The sequence below is a fragment of the Bos javanicus genome, chromosome 5 (assembly GCF_032452875.1).
Source record: "Bos javanicus breed banteng chromosome 5, ARS-OSU_banteng_1.0, whole genome shotgun sequence".
Classification (NCBI taxonomy): domain Eukaryota; kingdom Metazoa; phylum Chordata; class Mammalia; order Artiodactyla; family Bovidae; genus Bos; species Bos javanicus.
In genome coordinates, this window is record NC_083872.1 from 30,082,824 (window position 1) to 30,101,046 (window position 18,223).

Sequence of the window (18,223 nt, forward strand, 5' to 3'; positions counted from 1 at the left end):
CTGCTGGCATTCCTTGGCTATGGCCACATCACTCCAATCTCCAGCTTTAAATCTCTTTCTGCTCCATCCTCACATTGAACCTTCTCCTGTGTGTCTAAATATTGCCCCTTCTGCCTCCATTTTATAAAGACACATGTGATTGTAACAGGGTTCTCCAAGATAATCTCTCCACTCCAAGATCATAAATTTAATCACATCTGCAAGACCCTTTTTCGATATAAAGTAACATTTACACATTCCAGAAAGGGAGTAAGACACTGTGGGGCCCTCCCTGGTACAAATTCTTTCCATGTCCCCAGTTTCTTATCTGCAGGAAAAAAGCCTTCAGCCTCCTTGACCTTCCCTGTGTTCCAAAGGGCAGATTCAAATAGTTGTTAATCAGAGAAGGGAGGGAATTTAGAAACAAAGGAGGAGGGTCTAGGCACCACAGTACAGCCTGGGGGCAGATCAGGTTCCTCCTCAAGAAATATTCATAACAATCCTTCTTCTGCAGGTAGGAAGCCCTCTGTCCAGATGGAGGGTGGTAACTTAAGGCTGAGCACAAGATTCCTAGAGTACTGCCCTGTTACCATACCACCAAACAATCAGAAGAAAGTCACACACACTGCAGCCCTCACCCCCAATTTTGCCTATAAAAACTTCTCCCCACAAACCATTGGAGAGTTATGGGTTTCTGAGCAGGAGCCACCCTTTCTCCCTGCTTGACCCTGCAGTAAACCTTTTCTGTTACAACATTTCCATTTGTTTGGCCTCACTGTGTGTTGGGCAGGTGAACTTGTGTTTGGTAACAATATTTTTGCGGGAGGGACATCATTCAGTTTACTTTGTGTTAAAAGTATAGAGACTGAAATTCAGAATAGTATTTATCTTTGGACATTGGGAAAGCGATGCAGTTGATATTGGGAACACAGGAACCTTTAAGGATTTTCTGCTTCTTCAGCTGGAGAATAGGTGCATGCATGCACGCTAAGTTGGTTCAGTTGTGTACAACTCTTTGCAACCCTTTGGACTGTAGCCTATCAGGCTCCTCTGTCCATGGGATTCTCCAGGCAAGAATACTGGAGTGGGTTGCCATATGTTCATTTTGTCGTTGTAGGAAGGGAGACCCCTTCCAGGGCCCTGAGAGTGGCTCTTATCTAACACTCAGAAAAGAACTGTTTGAGGAGATGCATGTTGCTGACAAAGCAAGTGACTGTATTGGAAAGGGCACCCCAGTGGGGAGAGCACCAGGTTAAGGGAATCCAGGAAAACTCTCTGCCTTGTGCCTGACAGTTTCAGGTTTTATGGTGATGGCATTAGTTTCTGGGTTGTCTTTGGCCACTCATTCTGACTCAGGGTCCTTCTTGGTTGTTCACAAATTGCTCAGCCAAGATGGATGGCAGCGAGAAGGATTCTGGGAGGTAGCAGTACAGGTGGTGTCTCCTTTTGACCTTTCCTGAACTTTTCCGGTTGGTAGTGGCTTGTTAGTTCCATGTTCCTTACCAGGATCTGCTGTCCTAAAATAATTCACGCTAATGGCGCTTGGCCAGGGTGGGCAGTTTTAGTCAGTGCGCTTTCCTTAGCACTGCTATTGTTCTTATCTGCCTCTCAGATTCTATCCTGCTCCAGGTTATGGTTACCCATCTTCTTACTTTGACCCTTTCACCCCTGTGGCACATGTTTCTAACATGTCTGTCTGGTGACAGATTGCCAGGCTCCTCTGTCCTCCACCATCTCCTGGAGTTTGCTCAAATTCATGTCCATTGAATTGGTGATGCTATCTAACCACGTCATCCTCTGCCGCTCCCTTCTCCTTTTGCCTCCAATATTTCCCAGCATCAGGGTCTTTTTCTCTTCACATTAGGTGGACAAAGTATTGGAGCTTCAGCTTCAGCATCAGTTCTTCCAATTAATATTCAGGGTGTGGCACATAGCAAGCACTTAATAACCTGGTAGCACTTAAAGTGTTTACCATGTTATGTATGGTATAAGTTTATCTATAGATTATCTCATTTAATCCCCAAAATAATTCAACAGGGATAGGTATTACTATTAATCTTATTTCACAGATGAGGAAACTGACAATATGTGAGGCTGGGCTAAAGGTCATGGTTGTTACACATAGTGGGTCCTGGAATCAAATCCAAGTATTCCGTGATTCTACTGCCTTTTAAAAAAAATTAAGGTAAAATTCACCCTTTTTGGTGTACTGTTTGAGAATTCTGACAAAGACATATAGATGTGTAATCACCACCAAAATTCAGGTTTAAAACAGTTCTAACTCCTTGAAAAATCCTCTTATACCCTTCCGTGGCCACCCTTTTCCTGGCTGATAGCCTCCTGAAGCCATTAGTTTCCTGTGCTTATAGTTTTCCTTTCCTGAATGCCATAAAAATGGAATCATACCCTATGTCACTTGAATCTATCACTAGTTGAAAGATACTTGAGTTCTTTCTAGTTTGGAGCAATTATGAATAAAGTCACTATAAACATTCCATGTACGAATTCTTTTATAAACATAAGTTTTCATCTCTTAGCTAAATAACTGGAAATGGTATTGCTAGGTCCTGTGGTAGCATACCTTTATAGGAAATTGTCAAACTGTTATCTTAAATGGCTTTACTATTTTGCATTCCCATCAGAAAACTGTAAGAGTTCCAGTTGCTCTTCATCCTTGTCTGTACTTAGTATTGTCACCATTTATTTAGATCTTCTTGATTTCTTTCATCAATGGTTTTGTAATTTTCAATGTACAATTTTCTTGTTAGATTTGTAAATATTTCATGTTTTTAGTGTAATTGCAGATGATAGTTTTATTAAATTTCAAATTCTAATTATTTATTGCTAGTATATAGAAGGGAGAAGGCAATGGCATCCCATGCCAGTACTCTTGCCTGGAAAATCGCATGGGTGGAGGAGCCTGGAAGGCTGCACTCCATGGGGTCGCTGAGGGTCAGACACGACTAAGCGACTTCACTTTCACTTTTCACTTTCATGCACTGGAGAAGGAAATGGCAACCCACTCCAGTGTTCTTGCCTGGAGAATCCCAGGGACGGGGGAGCCTGGTGGGCTGCCATCTATGGGGTCGCACAGAGTCGGACACGACTGAAGTGACTTAGCAGCAGCAGTGTATAGAAGTATGATTTTGATTTTTATATACTGGCAGCTTTTAAAAAATATATTCCTTTGGGAATTTTTACACAGTTTTTTGTTTGTTTAATTTTTGGTTTGTTTTTGGTTTTGTTTGATGTGTGAATGGAAACCTATTTCTCCTTTTTCAATTAATATTCTTCATTTCCTTTTTTTACCTTATTTCATTGGGTAGGACCTTGATAAAAGATTGAATAAAAAGGAATCCTTAGAGCAATTTAGGCTTTCACCATTAAGTATAATGTTAGCTGTAAATTTTTTGTAAATGTTCATCAGTTTGGGGAAGCTATCCTTATTCCTAATTTGTTATAGAATTTAAAAAAAATCATGAATGAATGTTGAATTTTGTCAACTGCTTTTTCTGCACCTATTGAGATGATCATACGCTTCTTCTTAGTCTGTTGATATGGTTATTTACACTTATTAATTTTCCAGTTTTGAAACAGCCTTATGTTCTAATAATAAACCCCACTTGTTCATACTGTTGTATTTTTAGTACATTGTTTGATCTAATTTCTAATATTTTGTTAAGCATTTTTGTGACTGTGTTCATAAAGAATATTGATATAGTTTATTTTCTTATGTCTTTATCTGTTGTTGGCATCAGGATAATATTGGCCTCAGTGAATAAGTTGGGAAATGTTTTTCCCACTTCAGATTTCTGGAAGAATTTATGAGCAACTGCTTAGCTTGTACTGTATTCTTCATCACTTGACCTAGCAAACTCTGTCTCGGTTCTCCTATACATCAGACAAATTATTTATTGCAACTAGATCTTGTTTCTTATTGCAATATTTCCAGCACCTAACATCTGATTACTCCTTTTATATATTAAAACATTTTTATCTAATTTTAATTGTGGTAGAATTACACATAACATAAATTTTACCATCCTAATACAGTTCAGTACTACTAAGTATAATCACACTGTCATGCAATCAACATCCAGAACTTTTTCACTTTTTTTTTTTGGCAGCACTGCACAGCCCTTGCAGTGAGAGAGTGGAGTCCTAACCACTAGACCACTGGTGAATTTCCTCAGAAGCCTATTCATCTTCCAATACCCTATTTCCTTCTTCCCTCTAACCTTTGGAAACCACCATCTTACTTATTTCTGTAAATTCAACTAGTCTAGATACCTCATATTAGTGAAATCATACAGTATTTTTTTTAAATGTGGATCATTTTTAAAGTCTTTATTGAATTTGTTACAATACTTCTTTTTTATGTTTTGGTTTTTTGGCTGAGAGGCATGTGGGATCTTAGCTCCCCGATCAGGGATGGAACCCATAGCCTCTGCATTGGAAGGAGAAATCATAACCACTGGACCACCGAGAAAGTCCCCAGTATTTGTTTTTTATGACTGACTTGTTTCACTTGGCTTAATGTCTTTTTTGGCGGGGAGGGGCTGCTGTGCTGGGGCTTCATTTTGATGGCCACACTTCTCTAGTTGTGATGCACAGGCTTAATTGCCCCAAGACATGGTCAATCTTAGTTCCTCGAACAGGGATCGAACCCACTTTACCTGCATTTGAAGGCAGATTTTTTTTTTTAACTTTTATTTGCATTTATTTTTTGCAACATTTATTCCTGGGCCGTAAGTTTTTGTTTCCTCAGTTTCGAAGGCAAATTCTTAACCACTGGACTACCAGGGAAGTCCCAGCTTAGCTTAATGTCTTATGGTTTAACCACATGTGTGCTCAGATGCTCAGTCATGTCTGACTCTTTGCGACCATACGGACTGTAGCCTGCCAGGCTCCTCTGTCCATGGAATTTACTGTTTCAGAATGTCTTTCCTTTTTAAGGCTGAATAATGTTTCAATGTAAATATAGGCTACATTTTGTTATCCATTCAGCTGTCAATGCACGCTTGGGTTGCTTCTATCTCTTGGCTGTTGTGTATAATACTATTATGAACATAGGTGTATGACTATCGGATAGGGTGCCTGTTTTCAGTTATTTTGGGTGTATACTCAGAAGTAGAATTGCTGGATCATATGGTAATTCTATTTTTAATATTTTGGAGAACTGCAAATACAGTTTCCATTGTGGCTGCACTATTTTAGATTCCCACAAATAGTGCATAGGAGTTCCAATTTTCACATCCTTACCAATATTTGCTCAGTTCAGTTCAGTTCAGTTGCTCAGTCGTGTCCAACTCTTTGCCACCCCATCAATTGCAGCACACCAGGCCTCCCTGTCCATCACTAATTCCCAGGGTTCACTCAAACTCACCTCCATTGAGTCGGTGATGCCATCCAGCCATCTCATCCTCTGTCGTCCCCTTCTCCTCCTGCCCCTAATCCCTCCCAGCTTCAGAGTCTTTTCCAATGAGTCAACTCTTCACATGAGGTGGCCAAAGTACTGGAGTTTCAGCTTTAGCATCATTCCTTCCAAAGAACACCCAGGGCTGATCTCCTTTAGAATGGACTGGTTGGATCTCCTTGCAGTCCAAGGGACTCTCAAGAGTCTTCTCCAACACCACAGTTCAAAAGCATCAATTCTTCGGTGCTCAGCTTTCTTCACAGTCCAACTTTCACATCCATACATGACTACTGGAAAAACCATAGCCTTGACTAGATGGAACTTTGTTGGCAAAGTAGTGTCTCTGTTTTTGAATATGCTATCTAGGTTGGTCATAACTTTCCTTCCAAGGAGTAAGCGTCTTTTAATTTCATGGCTGCAATCACCATCTGAAGTGATTTTGGAGCCCCCCAAAATATAAAGTCTGACACTGTTTCCACTCTTTGCCCATCTGTTTGCCATGAAGTGATGGGACCAGATGCCATGATCTTAGTTTTCTGAGTATTGAGCTTTAAGCCAACTTTTTCACTCTCCTCTCTCACTTTCATCAAGAGGCTTTTTAGTTCCTCTTTGCTTTCTGCCATAAGGGTGACAGAAATAACCTCATCTGCATATCTGAGGTTATTGATATTTCTCCTGGGAATCTTGATTCCAGCTTGTGCTTCTTCCAGCCCAGCATTTCTCATGATGTACTCTGCACAGAAGTTAAATAAGCAGGGTGACAATATACAGCCTTGACGTACTCCTTTTCCTATTTGGAACCAGTCTGTTGTTCCATGTCCAGTTCTAACTGTTGCTTCCTGACCTGCATATAGGTTTCTCAAGAGGCAGGTCAGGTGGTCTGAATTCCCATCTCTTTCAGAATTTTCCACAGTTTATTGTGATCCCCACAGTCAAAGGCTTTGGCATAGTCAATAAAGCAGATGTTTTTCTGGAACTCTCTTGCTTTTCGATGATCCAGTGGATGTTGGCAATTTGATCTCTGGTTCCTCTGCCTTTTCTAAAACCAGCTTGAACATCTGGAAGTTCACGGTTCACGTATTGCTGAAGCCTGGCTTGGAGAATTTTGAGCATTACTTCACTAGCATTTGTTTTTCATAGTAGCCACCTAAATGGATATGAAGTGATATCTCATTGTGGTTTTGATTTGTATTTACCTAATGGATGTGAGTAAAGTAATGCTTTATGCTAGTAAAGTAACGCTCAAAATTCTCCAAGCCAGGCTTCAGCAATACGTGAACCGTGAACTTCCAGATGTTCAAGCTGGTTTTAGAAAAGGCAGAGGAACCAGAGATCAAATTGCCAACATCCACTGGATCATCGAAAAGCAAGAGAGTTCCAGAAAAAACATCTACTTCTGCTTTATTGACTATGCCAAAGCCTTTGACTGTGGGGATCACAATAAACTGTGGAAAATTCTGAAAGAGATGGGAATTCCAGACCACCTGACCTGCCTCTTGAGAAACCTATATGCAGGTCAGGAAGCAACAGTTAGAACTGGACATGGAACAACAGACTGGTTCCAAATAGGAAAAGGAGTACGTCAAGGCTGTATATTGTCACCCTGCTTATTTAACTTCTATGCAGAGTACATCATGAGAAACGCTGGGCTGGAAGAAGCACAAGCTGGAATCAAGATTCCCAGGAGAAATATCAATAACCTCAGATATGCAGATGAGGTTATTTCTGTCACCCTTATGGCAGAAAGCAAAGAGGAACTAAAAAGCCTCTTGATGAAAGTGAGAGAGGAGAGTGAAAAAGTTGGCTTAAAGCTCAATACTCAGAAAACTAAGATCATGGCATCCGGTCCCATCACTTCATGGCAAATAGATGGGCAAAGAGTGGAAACAGTGTCAGACTTTATTTTTGGGGGGCTCCAAAATCACTTCAGATGGTGATTGCAGCCATGAAATTAAAAGACGCTTACTCCTTGGAAGGAAAGTTATGACCAACCTAGATAGCATACTCAAAAACAGAGACACTACTTTGCCAACAAAGTTCCATCTAGTCAAGGCTATGGTTTTTCCAGTAGTCATGTATGGATGTGAAAGTTGGACTGTGAAGAAAGCTGAGCACCGAAGAATTGATGCTTTTGAACTGTGGTGTTGGAGAAGACTCTTTTCTTTTCTTTTTTTATTTTTCTTTTTTTTTTTTGGAGAAGACTCTTGAGAGTCCCTTGGACTGCAAGGAGATCCAACCAGTCCATTCTAAAGGAGATCAGTCCTGGGTGTTCATTGGAAGGACTGATGCTAAAGCTGAAACTCCAGTACTTTGGCCACCTCATGTGAAGAGTTGACTCATTGGAAAAGACTCTGATGCTGGGAGGGATTGGGGGCAGGAGGAGAAGAGGACGACAGAGTATGAAATGGCTGGGTGGCATCACTGACTCAATGCACATGAGTTTGGGTGAACTCCGGGAGCTGGTGATGGACATCGAGGCCTGGTGTGCTGCAATTCATGGGGTCGCAAAGACTTGGACACGACTGAGCGACTGAACTGAGCTGAACTGAATGATTAGTGATGTTGAGCTTTTATTCATATGTTTGTTGGCCATTGATGCTGTTGTTGTTGTTCAGTTGCTAAGTTTTGTCCAACTTTTTGCAACCCCATGGACTGCAGCATGCCAGCCTTCCCTGTCCTTCACTATCTCCTGGAGTTTACTCCAACTCATGTCCTTTAAGTTGGTGATGCCATCCAACCATCTCATCCTCTGTTGCCCCCTTCTCCTCTTGCCCTCAATCTTTCCCAACACCAGTGTCTTTTCTAATGAGTTGACTCTTCGCATCAGGTGGCCAAAGTATTGGAGCTTCAGGTTCAGCATCAGAACTTCCAGTGAATATTCAGGGTTAATTTCCTTTCGGATTGACTGGTTTGATCTCTTTGCTGTCCAAGGGACCCTCAAGAGTCTTCTCCAGCACCACAGTTCAAAACCATCAATTCTTCAGCACTCCACCTTCTTTATGGCTCAACTCTCACATCCAAACATGACTACTGAAGAAACCATAGCTTTGCCTATATGGCCCTTTGTCAGCAAAGTAATGTCTCTGTTTTTTAATACACTGTCTAAGTTTGTCATAGCTTTTCTTCCAAGGGCCAAGGGTCTTAATTTCATGGCCATTTATAAATCTTTTTTGAATGTCTATTCAAGTCCTTTTCCCATTTATGAATTGGGTTATTTATTTATTTGATGTGAGTTGTAAGAATTCTTTATATATTGTAGTATTAACCCTTCATTAGATGTATGATTTGCAAATTCTTTTTTCCCCACTCCATAGGTTGCCTTTTTACTCTGTGAATTGTGTTCTTTGATGCAGAAAAGTTTTACATTTTGATTTGTTGGCTCAGTGGTAAAGCATCTGCCTGCAATGCAGGAGACACGGGTTCATTCCCTGGGTTGGGAAGATCCCCTGGAGAAGGAAATGGCAACCCACTCCAATGTTCTTGCCTGGAAAATTCCATGGACAGGTGCCTGGCCGGCTATAGTCCATGGGGTGGCAAAAGAGTCGGACACGACTTATCGACTAAACACTCTATTTTTACTTTTGTTGCCTGTACTTTTGGTACCAAATCCAATGTCATGAAGCTTTTCTCTCTACGTTTTCTATGTTTTATAGTTTTAGGTCTTATGCTTAGGTTTTTTAGTTCATTTTGAGTTAATATTTATATATGGTATAAGATAAGGGTCCTACTTCATTCTTGCATGGATGTATCCAATTTTCCCAACATCATTTGTTGACAGATTGTCCTCTCCCATTAAAAAGCCTTGACACTCTCATCAAAATTATTTGACCAGGGACTTCCCTAGTAGCCCAATGGCTAAGACTCCACACTCCCAATACAGGGGATCGGGGCTCAATCCCTGGTCAGGGAACTAGATCCCACATCCCCCAACTGAGAGTCCGAGTTCCGTGACTATAGATCGTGCATGCTGCAGAAGATCCAAGATTCTGAGTGCCACAACTAAGATCCAGCACAGCCAAATAAATTTTTTTAAGTTAAAAAAAATTATTTAACCATATGTGTGAAAGCTTGTTTCTGGGCTTTGTATTCTATATGTCTCTTATAATTAAAATACGTCATTTAACTACTGTAAATTTACAATAATGATTGAAAATGAGACGTATGAGATCTCTAACTTCATTCTTCAAGACCATTTTGGGTATTCGGGGTTCCTTGAGATTCCACATGAATCCTAAAGATGTACTTCTATTTCTGCACAATCATTGAGGTTTTGCTAATGAGCGCAGTAGCTGTAGATTCGTTCAATAGTATTAATGTTTTAACATTGTCTTTAGCCTTCTTGGTTGTTTATTATGAATAATTTTATTCTTCTGATGCTACTGTAAGTAGAATTGTTCTCTTAATTTCCTTTTCCGATTTTAAAAAGTTTTTTATTTAAAATTTTTTTATTAAAAAAATTTATTTATTTTTGGCTGTGCTGGGTCTTCGCTGCTGCATGCAGACTTTCTCTAGTTGCGATGCACAGGCTTCTCATTGCAGTGGCTTCTCTTGTTTGGAGCACAGGCTCTAGGGTGCATGGTCTCAAGTAACTGGGATGCTAGGGCTTAGTTGCCTTGCGGCATGTGGAATCGTCCCCAAGCCAGAGATCAAACCTGTGTCCCCTGCATTGGCAGGCAGATTCTTAACCACTGAACCACCAGGGAAGTCCACAATTGATTTTTTAAATTCGATTTATTTCAACTAAACTAAAAAAAAAAAAAAAAGTGGTTCACCCATTTTTCACGCCATCCCTACCTCCACCTCTGGTAACAATCAAATTCTTCTTTGTAGCTATGAACTTAGTTTTATTTTAGATTTCACATGTAAGAAAGATCGTATGGTATTTCTCTTCCTCTGACTTATTTCTCTTAGCGTAATGCCCTCAAAGTCAATCCATGTTGTTGCAAATGGAAAACCTTTATCTTTTTCTACAGATGAATACTATTTCATTGTATATTTGTGTAGGTGTATATAATACACATACATTTATCTGTTCATTATTGATGGATGCTTGGATCGTTTCCGTATTTTGGCTATTGAAAATAATGCTACAGTGAACATGGGAATACATATTTGTTTTCTAATTACTATTTGTATTTTCTATAGCTAAAAATACCCAAAAGCAGAATTCCTGGATCATATTGTAGATCTATTTTTAATTTTTTGAGGAACCTCCATTTCGTTTTCCATAGTTATTGTTATTCACTCACTAAGTCATGTCTGACTCTTTGCGACCCCATGGACTGCAGCACACCAGGCTCCTCTGTCCTCCACTATCTCCCAGAGTTTTCTCAAATTCATTTTTACTGAGTTGCTGGTGCTATCTAGCCATCTCATCTCCTGCTGCACCCTTCTTTTGCCTTCAATCTTTGCCAGCATCAGGGTCTCCAGTGAATCCGCTCTTAGCATCAGGTGGCCAAAGTATTGGAGCTTCAGCTTTTTTTTTTCCATAGTGGCTGCACCAATTGACTCCACTAATAATGCATGAGGATTTCCTTCTCCCCACATCCTTGCCAACACTAACAAGTGTTATTATTTCCAATCTTTTTTATAACAGTCATTCTAACAGGTGTGTGGTACATTTCATTGTGATTTTGATTTGCATTTTCCTGATGATTAATGACAGTAATTATCTTCTTATGTACCCATTGAACATCTATATGTCTTTGTTGGAAAAATGTCTATGTAGATCTTCTGTCCATATTTTAATCAGATTGTTTGGGTTTTTGCTATTGAGTTGTATGAGTTCTTTATATATTTTGAATATTACCCCCTTATCAGACATACGATTTGCAAATATTCCCCCCCACTCAGTAGGTTGCTTTTTCATTTTGTTGATGGTTTCCTTTGCTGTGAAGAAGCTTTTTAGCTTGATGCAGTCCTACTTGTTTATTTTTGCTTTTGTTACCTTTGCTATGGTGTGAAATCCAAAAAATTATCACCAAGAACAATGTCAAGGAGATTACTGCCTATGTGTTTTCTTCTGGAATTTTTATAGTTTGAGGTCTTACATTCAAGTTTCTCATCCATTTTGAGTTAATTTTTATGCATGGTATAAGATAGCAATCCCCAGTTCTTTCTTCTGTATGTGGCTGCCGTTTTTCCAGCACCATGTATTGGAAAGACTGTCCTTTCCCCAGCGTATATCCTTGGCTGCTTTGTCGTAAATTTACCGTATGTGTGTATGGGTTTATTTCTGGACTTTCTTTTCTATTCCATTGATCTGTGGGTCTGTTTTTATGTCATATTGTTTTAATTTCTATAACTTTGTACTATTGTTTGAAATCAAGGAGCTCCAGCTTTGTTGTTCTTTCTCAGTATTGCTTTAGCTATTCAGAGCCTCTTATGATTCCATACAAATTTTAGGGCTTTTTGTTCTATTCCTATAAAAAGTGTTATTGGAATTTTGAAAACGATTGCTTTCTATGTGTAGACTGCTTTGGGTGGTATGAATATTTTAATTCTTAGGAGAATTAACAATATTAATTTCTTCATTTCTTTCATTTATGTCTTTCATTTCCAATATATAGGTCTTTCACCTCAGTTAAATTTATTGCCAGGTATTTTTTTTTATGCAATTGTAAATGGGATTATTTTCTTAATTTCTCTTTCTGATAGTTCATTATGAGTATATAGAAAATTAAACATATCTATTTATTTATTAGGCTGCGTCAATCTTAGTTTTGCAGGATCTTTGCTGTGCCATGTGGAATCTTTTGCTGTAGTGTGTGGACTTTCTAGTTGTGGCGTGTGGGCTGCAGAGTGCGCAGGCTCAGTAACTGTGGGGCATGGGCTAGGTTGCTCTGTGTCATGTGGGAGCTTAGCTCCCCGACCAGGAGTCAAATGCATGTCCTTGCATTGCAAGGCAGATTCTCAACTACTGTACCACCAGGGAAGTCCCAGAAAATTAAACATGCTTTTTTTGTGTGTGTGATTTTGTATCCTGCAACTTTGCTGAATTCATTTATTTGTCCTAACAGGTTTGGGGTGTATGTGTGTGTGTGTGTGTGTGTGTGTAAGCTTTAGAGTTTTCAACATATAATATCATATCATCTGCAAACAAATATTATTTTTTTCTTTTCCAATTTTGATTTTTTAAAATTTATTTTTCTCCCGAATTACTCTGGCTAGGACTTCCAGTAATATGTTGAATAGAACTGATGAGAGTTGGAATCCTTTACTTGTTCCTAATCTTAGAGGAATAACTTTCAGATTTTCACCTTTCAGTGTGATGTTAGCTGTGGGCTTGTCATATATGACATTTATTATATTGAAGTATTTTCCCTTTACACCTGCTTTGCTGAGAGCTTTCATCATGAAAGGGTGTTGAATATTGTCACATGCTTTTTCTGTATCAGTTGAGATGATCATATGATTTTTTCCTTCATTTTGTTAATTTGGTGTATTTCATTCATTGATTTTCACATGTTGAACCATTTTTGTATCCCTGGAATAAATCCCACGTGTTTGTGGTATATAATTCTATCAATATGGTGCTAATTCTATTTAGTATTTTGTTGAGGATTTTTGCAACAAAATTTATAGAGATGTTGATCTGTAGCAGGTTTTTTTTTTTTTTCAATATCTTTATCCATCTTGGTATGAGGGTAATTCTGGCCACAAAGAATGAATTGAGAAGAGTTCTTTTCCATTCTGTGGGAGAATATATGAGAAGTTGGTAACACTTTTTCCTTAATCACCATGTTATGTGTTAGTTTGTAATGTTATTCTTCATCACTTGGCTTATCAAACTTTGTCTCTGCTCTCCTGTATTTCTGACTTAATCTACTGCAACTGCATTACCTATTTCTGACTGCAGTAATTCTAGCACCTAACATTTGATTACTCTTTTGGCATGGCGATTTGGTTTGCAAAATTCAAATCTCACTGCTGTTGTAAGGAGTGTAGAGGAAGTTAGGTTTATCTGAAGCCAAATTGAGAAAGTAATTGATAAAGTTGGAAAAGATGGAGCAGTGGTTCTCCATCTATCAGATTTACTATGCCCTTTAAATATATTTTTAACGTCCCTTTTGTTCCTCTGACATGAATTTCCTAGATAAGATATCTACACTCATACTTTAAAAAATTATTATATGAAGGTAAATAAAAGTGCTAAATTTAATAACATGCATTTCAATGTGTAAATTCTAAGTCAAACTTCACTAGAAGACATTACAAAGATGTAGCAGAGGCTTGCATCTTTATGCAGAATTAAAATAAATATGAAAGCTATGAATATAGGCTGAAACAAATGCAGGTTTATTGCAGTGACATTACATACTATTAGCAATAGTGCATTGCTGGTTGGTACTATGGTGAACATTTTATTGGTGAATGGTGAAATTTTATTGGCAAAATCCTAAAGAACATTTTCTTTTGATTTGCATAATATTTGCATTCCTGGAAATTTCAGTAAGCAATTAAACTTGGTAGGAACTTACTTTCCATTTATACTTTAAAAAGAATAAGTTTCTAGGCTCAGATAATTATAAACAGATTTTATGTAACTCATGAATATCCCATTGGACTGAAAATTTATGCGGGATGAGCCAATTCTTAAATATGTATACTGTCCATTGCACATAGGGTGGGCTGGCACAACTTAGCATCCTTTACTAAGTACAATGTGTTCCCTTCCATTCATTGTTACAACCTAAAGGGCTTTTCTTTGGCAGACATTATGACCTTTTTTTTTAAGCTTATAGATGTATCTTTATTTTTTGGCTATGGCATGTGCTGTGCATGGGCTTTCTCTATCTGTGGTGGTGGGGTGGGGGTTCTACTCTCTGTTGCAGTGTGTGGGCTTCTCATTGCAGTGGCTTCTCTTCTGCATGGGCTCCAGGGACATGGGGCATGGGCTCCAGGCATGCAGGCTTCCGTAGTTGCAGCACATAGCTTCTGTAATTGCAATTCGCGGGCTCTAGAGCACTGGCTCGAGGGCTTCGTTGCTCTGCAGCATGTGTGATTTTCTGGGACCAGGGATTGCACTAGTGTCCCTTGCATTGCAATGCAGATTCTTAACCACTGAACCACCAGGGAAGTCCACCTCTCTCTCTCTTTCTTTTTTTGGCTGAGCTGGGTCTTTTTGCTTTCCGTGGGCTTTCTCCAGTTGTGTGAGCGGGGTCTACTCTTTGTTGCAGTGCTCAGGCTTCTCTTGTGGCTGAGCACAGGCTCTAGGAGCATGGGCTTCAGTAACTGTAGAACCTGAGCTCAGTAGTTGCAGTTCCAGGGCTTTGGAGTAAGGGTTCAGTAGCTGTGGTGCATGAGCTTAGTTGATCTGCTGCATGTGGACTATGCCTGGACCCAACATCGAACCCATGTCCCCTGCATAAGCAGGCAGATTCCTATTCCTGTACCACCAGGAAGTCCCATAAATTTCTAAATGCCATATATGAGGCAGTAATTACCCCCACTGAGAACTACTAGAATAAAGTGATGAACAGAAGAAATTTACTGATAGATTCTTGAGGAGGGGAAATAATGAAATAAAAGTCATGTTGTGGAATATTCCAATAGCTGCTTTCCAGGTGTAAGGGTTAATTTTTTTTAAAGTAATTTCCTTTAATTAGTTTGTTTATAGCTGCTGCTACTAAGTCACTTCAGTCGTGTCCGACTCTGTGTGACCCCATAGACAGCAGCCCACCAGGCTCCCCCGTCCCTGGGATTCTCCAGGCAAGAACACTGGAGTGGGTTGTCATTTCCTTCTCCAATGCATGAAAGTGAAAAGTCAAAGTGAAGTCGTTCAGTTGTGTCCGACCCTTAGCAACCTCATGGACTGCAGCCTTCCAGGCTCCTCCGTCCATGCGATTTTCCAGGCAGAAGTACTGGAGTGGGGTGCTATTGCCTTCTCCATTGTTTATAGCAGCCATAGTCTATAAGGCATTTCACACATGTTACATGTTTCAGATCAACTGTAAACTTAGCATCTCCATTATTTTACAGATGAGTCATGATTGTAGAAAATAATTTTTTAAAGAGTTATCTTTTTAAAAACAATTTTTATTTATTTTTTCAGCTGTGCTGGGTCTTCGTTGCTGTGAGGGTTTTCTCTAGTTGCAGCAAGAGGAGGGCTATTCTCTAGTTTCAGGCTTCTCATTGAAGTGGCTTCTCTTGTGGAACATGGGCTCTACAGAGAGGGGACTTCAGTAGTTTTGGTGTATGGGCTTACTGCCCTATGGCATGTGGAATATTCCCAGACCAGGGATCAAACCCATGCCCCTACATTGGCAGGCGGATTCTTAACCACTGGATCACCAGGGAAGTCCACTAAAAATCATTTTAAGGAGGGAGCTAGAGTTAGAATCCAGATGTAGTTTCAAACCAAATATTCTTTTCATTATATCATAGAAATTCTAGGATGAAGGCAGAGAAAAAAATTAAAAGGAAAATCTTAGACTTACAGAAAAATTAGAATTAAAAAGCTTTTGATTAGAGAACTTTATAGTGACTATCACTGACATTCTGGGAAGACAGGTGATCAAATCTTATTGTCAAACAGGACTTATTACTATAATCTCCCTTCTTATTCTTATAGTATCTTAATATGCAGCTGGCAGACATAATGCAAAATGTGAAGCGTATAATAAATCGCTATACTGCGGATGAAAATATGCATGCTGGAAGGAAAATATCCCTTATAGAACATAAGAAACGGAGAGGAAGCTTGCTGGAGAAAATAGTTGCTTGCGCTAAGACTGCTGAAATTAAAGACAAGACTCTTGCCTACATTCTGGCCTGGCTGGAAGAATGGAGTAAGTTTCCAGAAGTGATTTAAAGTTAATGAAAACCTACAGAACAGAATTATAAGTAAATTTTGAAGGATTAGAAGACTAAAGAAGGAAAGGCTAAGATGGTTAAACAGTTGCACTCTGTTTCAGGAAGAATAAAATAAGGAAAACAAGTTTGCTCACTTAGCATGCTCCTGCCCAGTGTCTTAATGCTTCCTAGTCCCTTGCCTGGAACATTTTCTACCAGGTAGCCACACGGTTTATTCTCTGCTTATATCTCACTTTAAAATGAGGTGTTCTCTGACCATCCCCATTCTCTACACCTGGCACTGTCTGTTATTCTTTGTGTATAGCTTTTCTTACCATCTGGCACACTTTATAATTAATATTTTTTAAATTTTGTTTGTTTCCTTTCACTAGAATATAAATAATAATAAAGTCAGGGAATTAGTTTTATTCAATGCTGTGTCTTCAGCATCTAGAATAGTATATGACAGAGGAGAGTCTAGTTGAGTGAAAGAATGAATAAGCTAAGAATACAAAAAAGAGAAATTTCATTTAGTTACAAGAAATTTCATATAACAGGGGTTATGAAATACTAGAAAACTTACCAAGGGAGTTAATTGGGGTTTTAATCCCCAGTATTAAAGCATATAATCACATTTTAGACCTTTATCCCTGATATCAGGGAATAAAACCAATTAGATACCTTTTAACTATATTTTAAGCATATTTTCATGCCCAAGATTTACTGTTCAGTCTTCTATTCCAAGTCTTTTCTTTTTTCATTTCTTCACAGAGAAAATCCTCAGAATAGAAATAGGTATAAGGTATCTGTATTTCCCAATACTACAATATTGAGTAGGTAGCCAATATTATAAGCCTATATGGTTATAATTATTTTTCTGCACAAAAGTAATTTTTTTTACTCTCTTCAAGATGTCACTTTGTCTGAGATCACTGCAATTGATATTGAAGAACACCATCACTGTTTAGCACAAATGGAGATGTTACCAGAAACGTTCAAAGCTATTGAGAACAATGTCAAGATACTAAGCAGAATTAGTATGTTTTTGCTTGAAGAAAAGAAGAAACAAAAGAAAAAAACAGGTAAGAGTGCTCTAAGACATTGGATATAGATTTTACTTTTTCTAAAAAACAGCTTTATTGAGGTATAATTTACATACCATAAAGTTTACCCACAATAGTTGTATAATTCAATGGCTTTTAATACATTTAGAGTTGTGCAACTATCACCACAGTCTAACTTTAGAACATTTTATGATCCACAAAAGATCCCTCAGGCCCATTTGCAGTCAATCCTCATTCCCACCTTCAGCCCCAGACAATCAACAATCTATTTTCTGTCTCAATAGATTTGCCTTTCTTGGATATTTCATAAAATTGAATCATATTTCACATAGTCCTTTATGTCTGGCTTCTTTCATTTAGCATAATGTTTTGACGTTCAGCTGTGTTACAGAATGAATCACAGTTTCTTCCTTTCTAGTGCCAGTTGTACACCACTCTTTGCATATACCAGACCTTATTTATCCATTTACCAGTTCATTTGCATTGCTCCCACTTTTTCGTGTTTTTGAATAATGCCACTATGAACACACATGTATGTTTTTGTATGAACATAAATTTTCATTTCTTTTTGGAGATACCTAGGAGCAGAATTTCTATGTCATTTATTTATCTATTGCTGGTAAACATATATTTAACTTTTTAAGAAATTATTAGCTGATTTCCCAAGTGATAGCACCATTTCAATTTTCATCAGCAATGTATTAGGGTTCCACTTATTTCACATTTTCAACAACACTTGTTATTGTCTTTTTTTTCTTTTTTTTTAAAGTATAATTGCTTTACAATGTTGTGTTAGTTTCCACTGTCTTTTTTATTTTACTTTCTTAATAGCTGTGAGGTGGTTTCTCATTGTGGCTTTAATTTGCATTTCCCTGACTAATGATGTTGAGCACTTTGTCATGTGCTTATTGGTCATTCCTATATCTTCTTTGATGAAGCATCTATTCAAATACTCATTTTTATTATTGAG

At 38.5% G+C, this 18,223-nt stretch overlaps 1 protein-coding gene across 1 annotated transcript in view; it reads left to right on the forward strand.

Moving 5' to 3' along the window:
• Positions 1 to 18,223, forward strand: part of FAM186A (family with sequence similarity 186 member A) — an 84,090-nt gene that overhangs the window by 21,517 nt on the left and 44,350 nt on the right. Inside the window, exons 2-3 of the mRNA XM_061416133.1 lie at positions 15,969 to 16,185; positions 17,101 to 17,271. Of these exons, the coding sequence (XP_061272117.1) occupies positions 15,969 to 16,185; positions 17,101 to 17,271 (388 nt within the window). The remainder of the gene's footprint in view (positions 1 to 15,968; positions 16,186 to 17,100; positions 17,272 to 18,223) is intronic.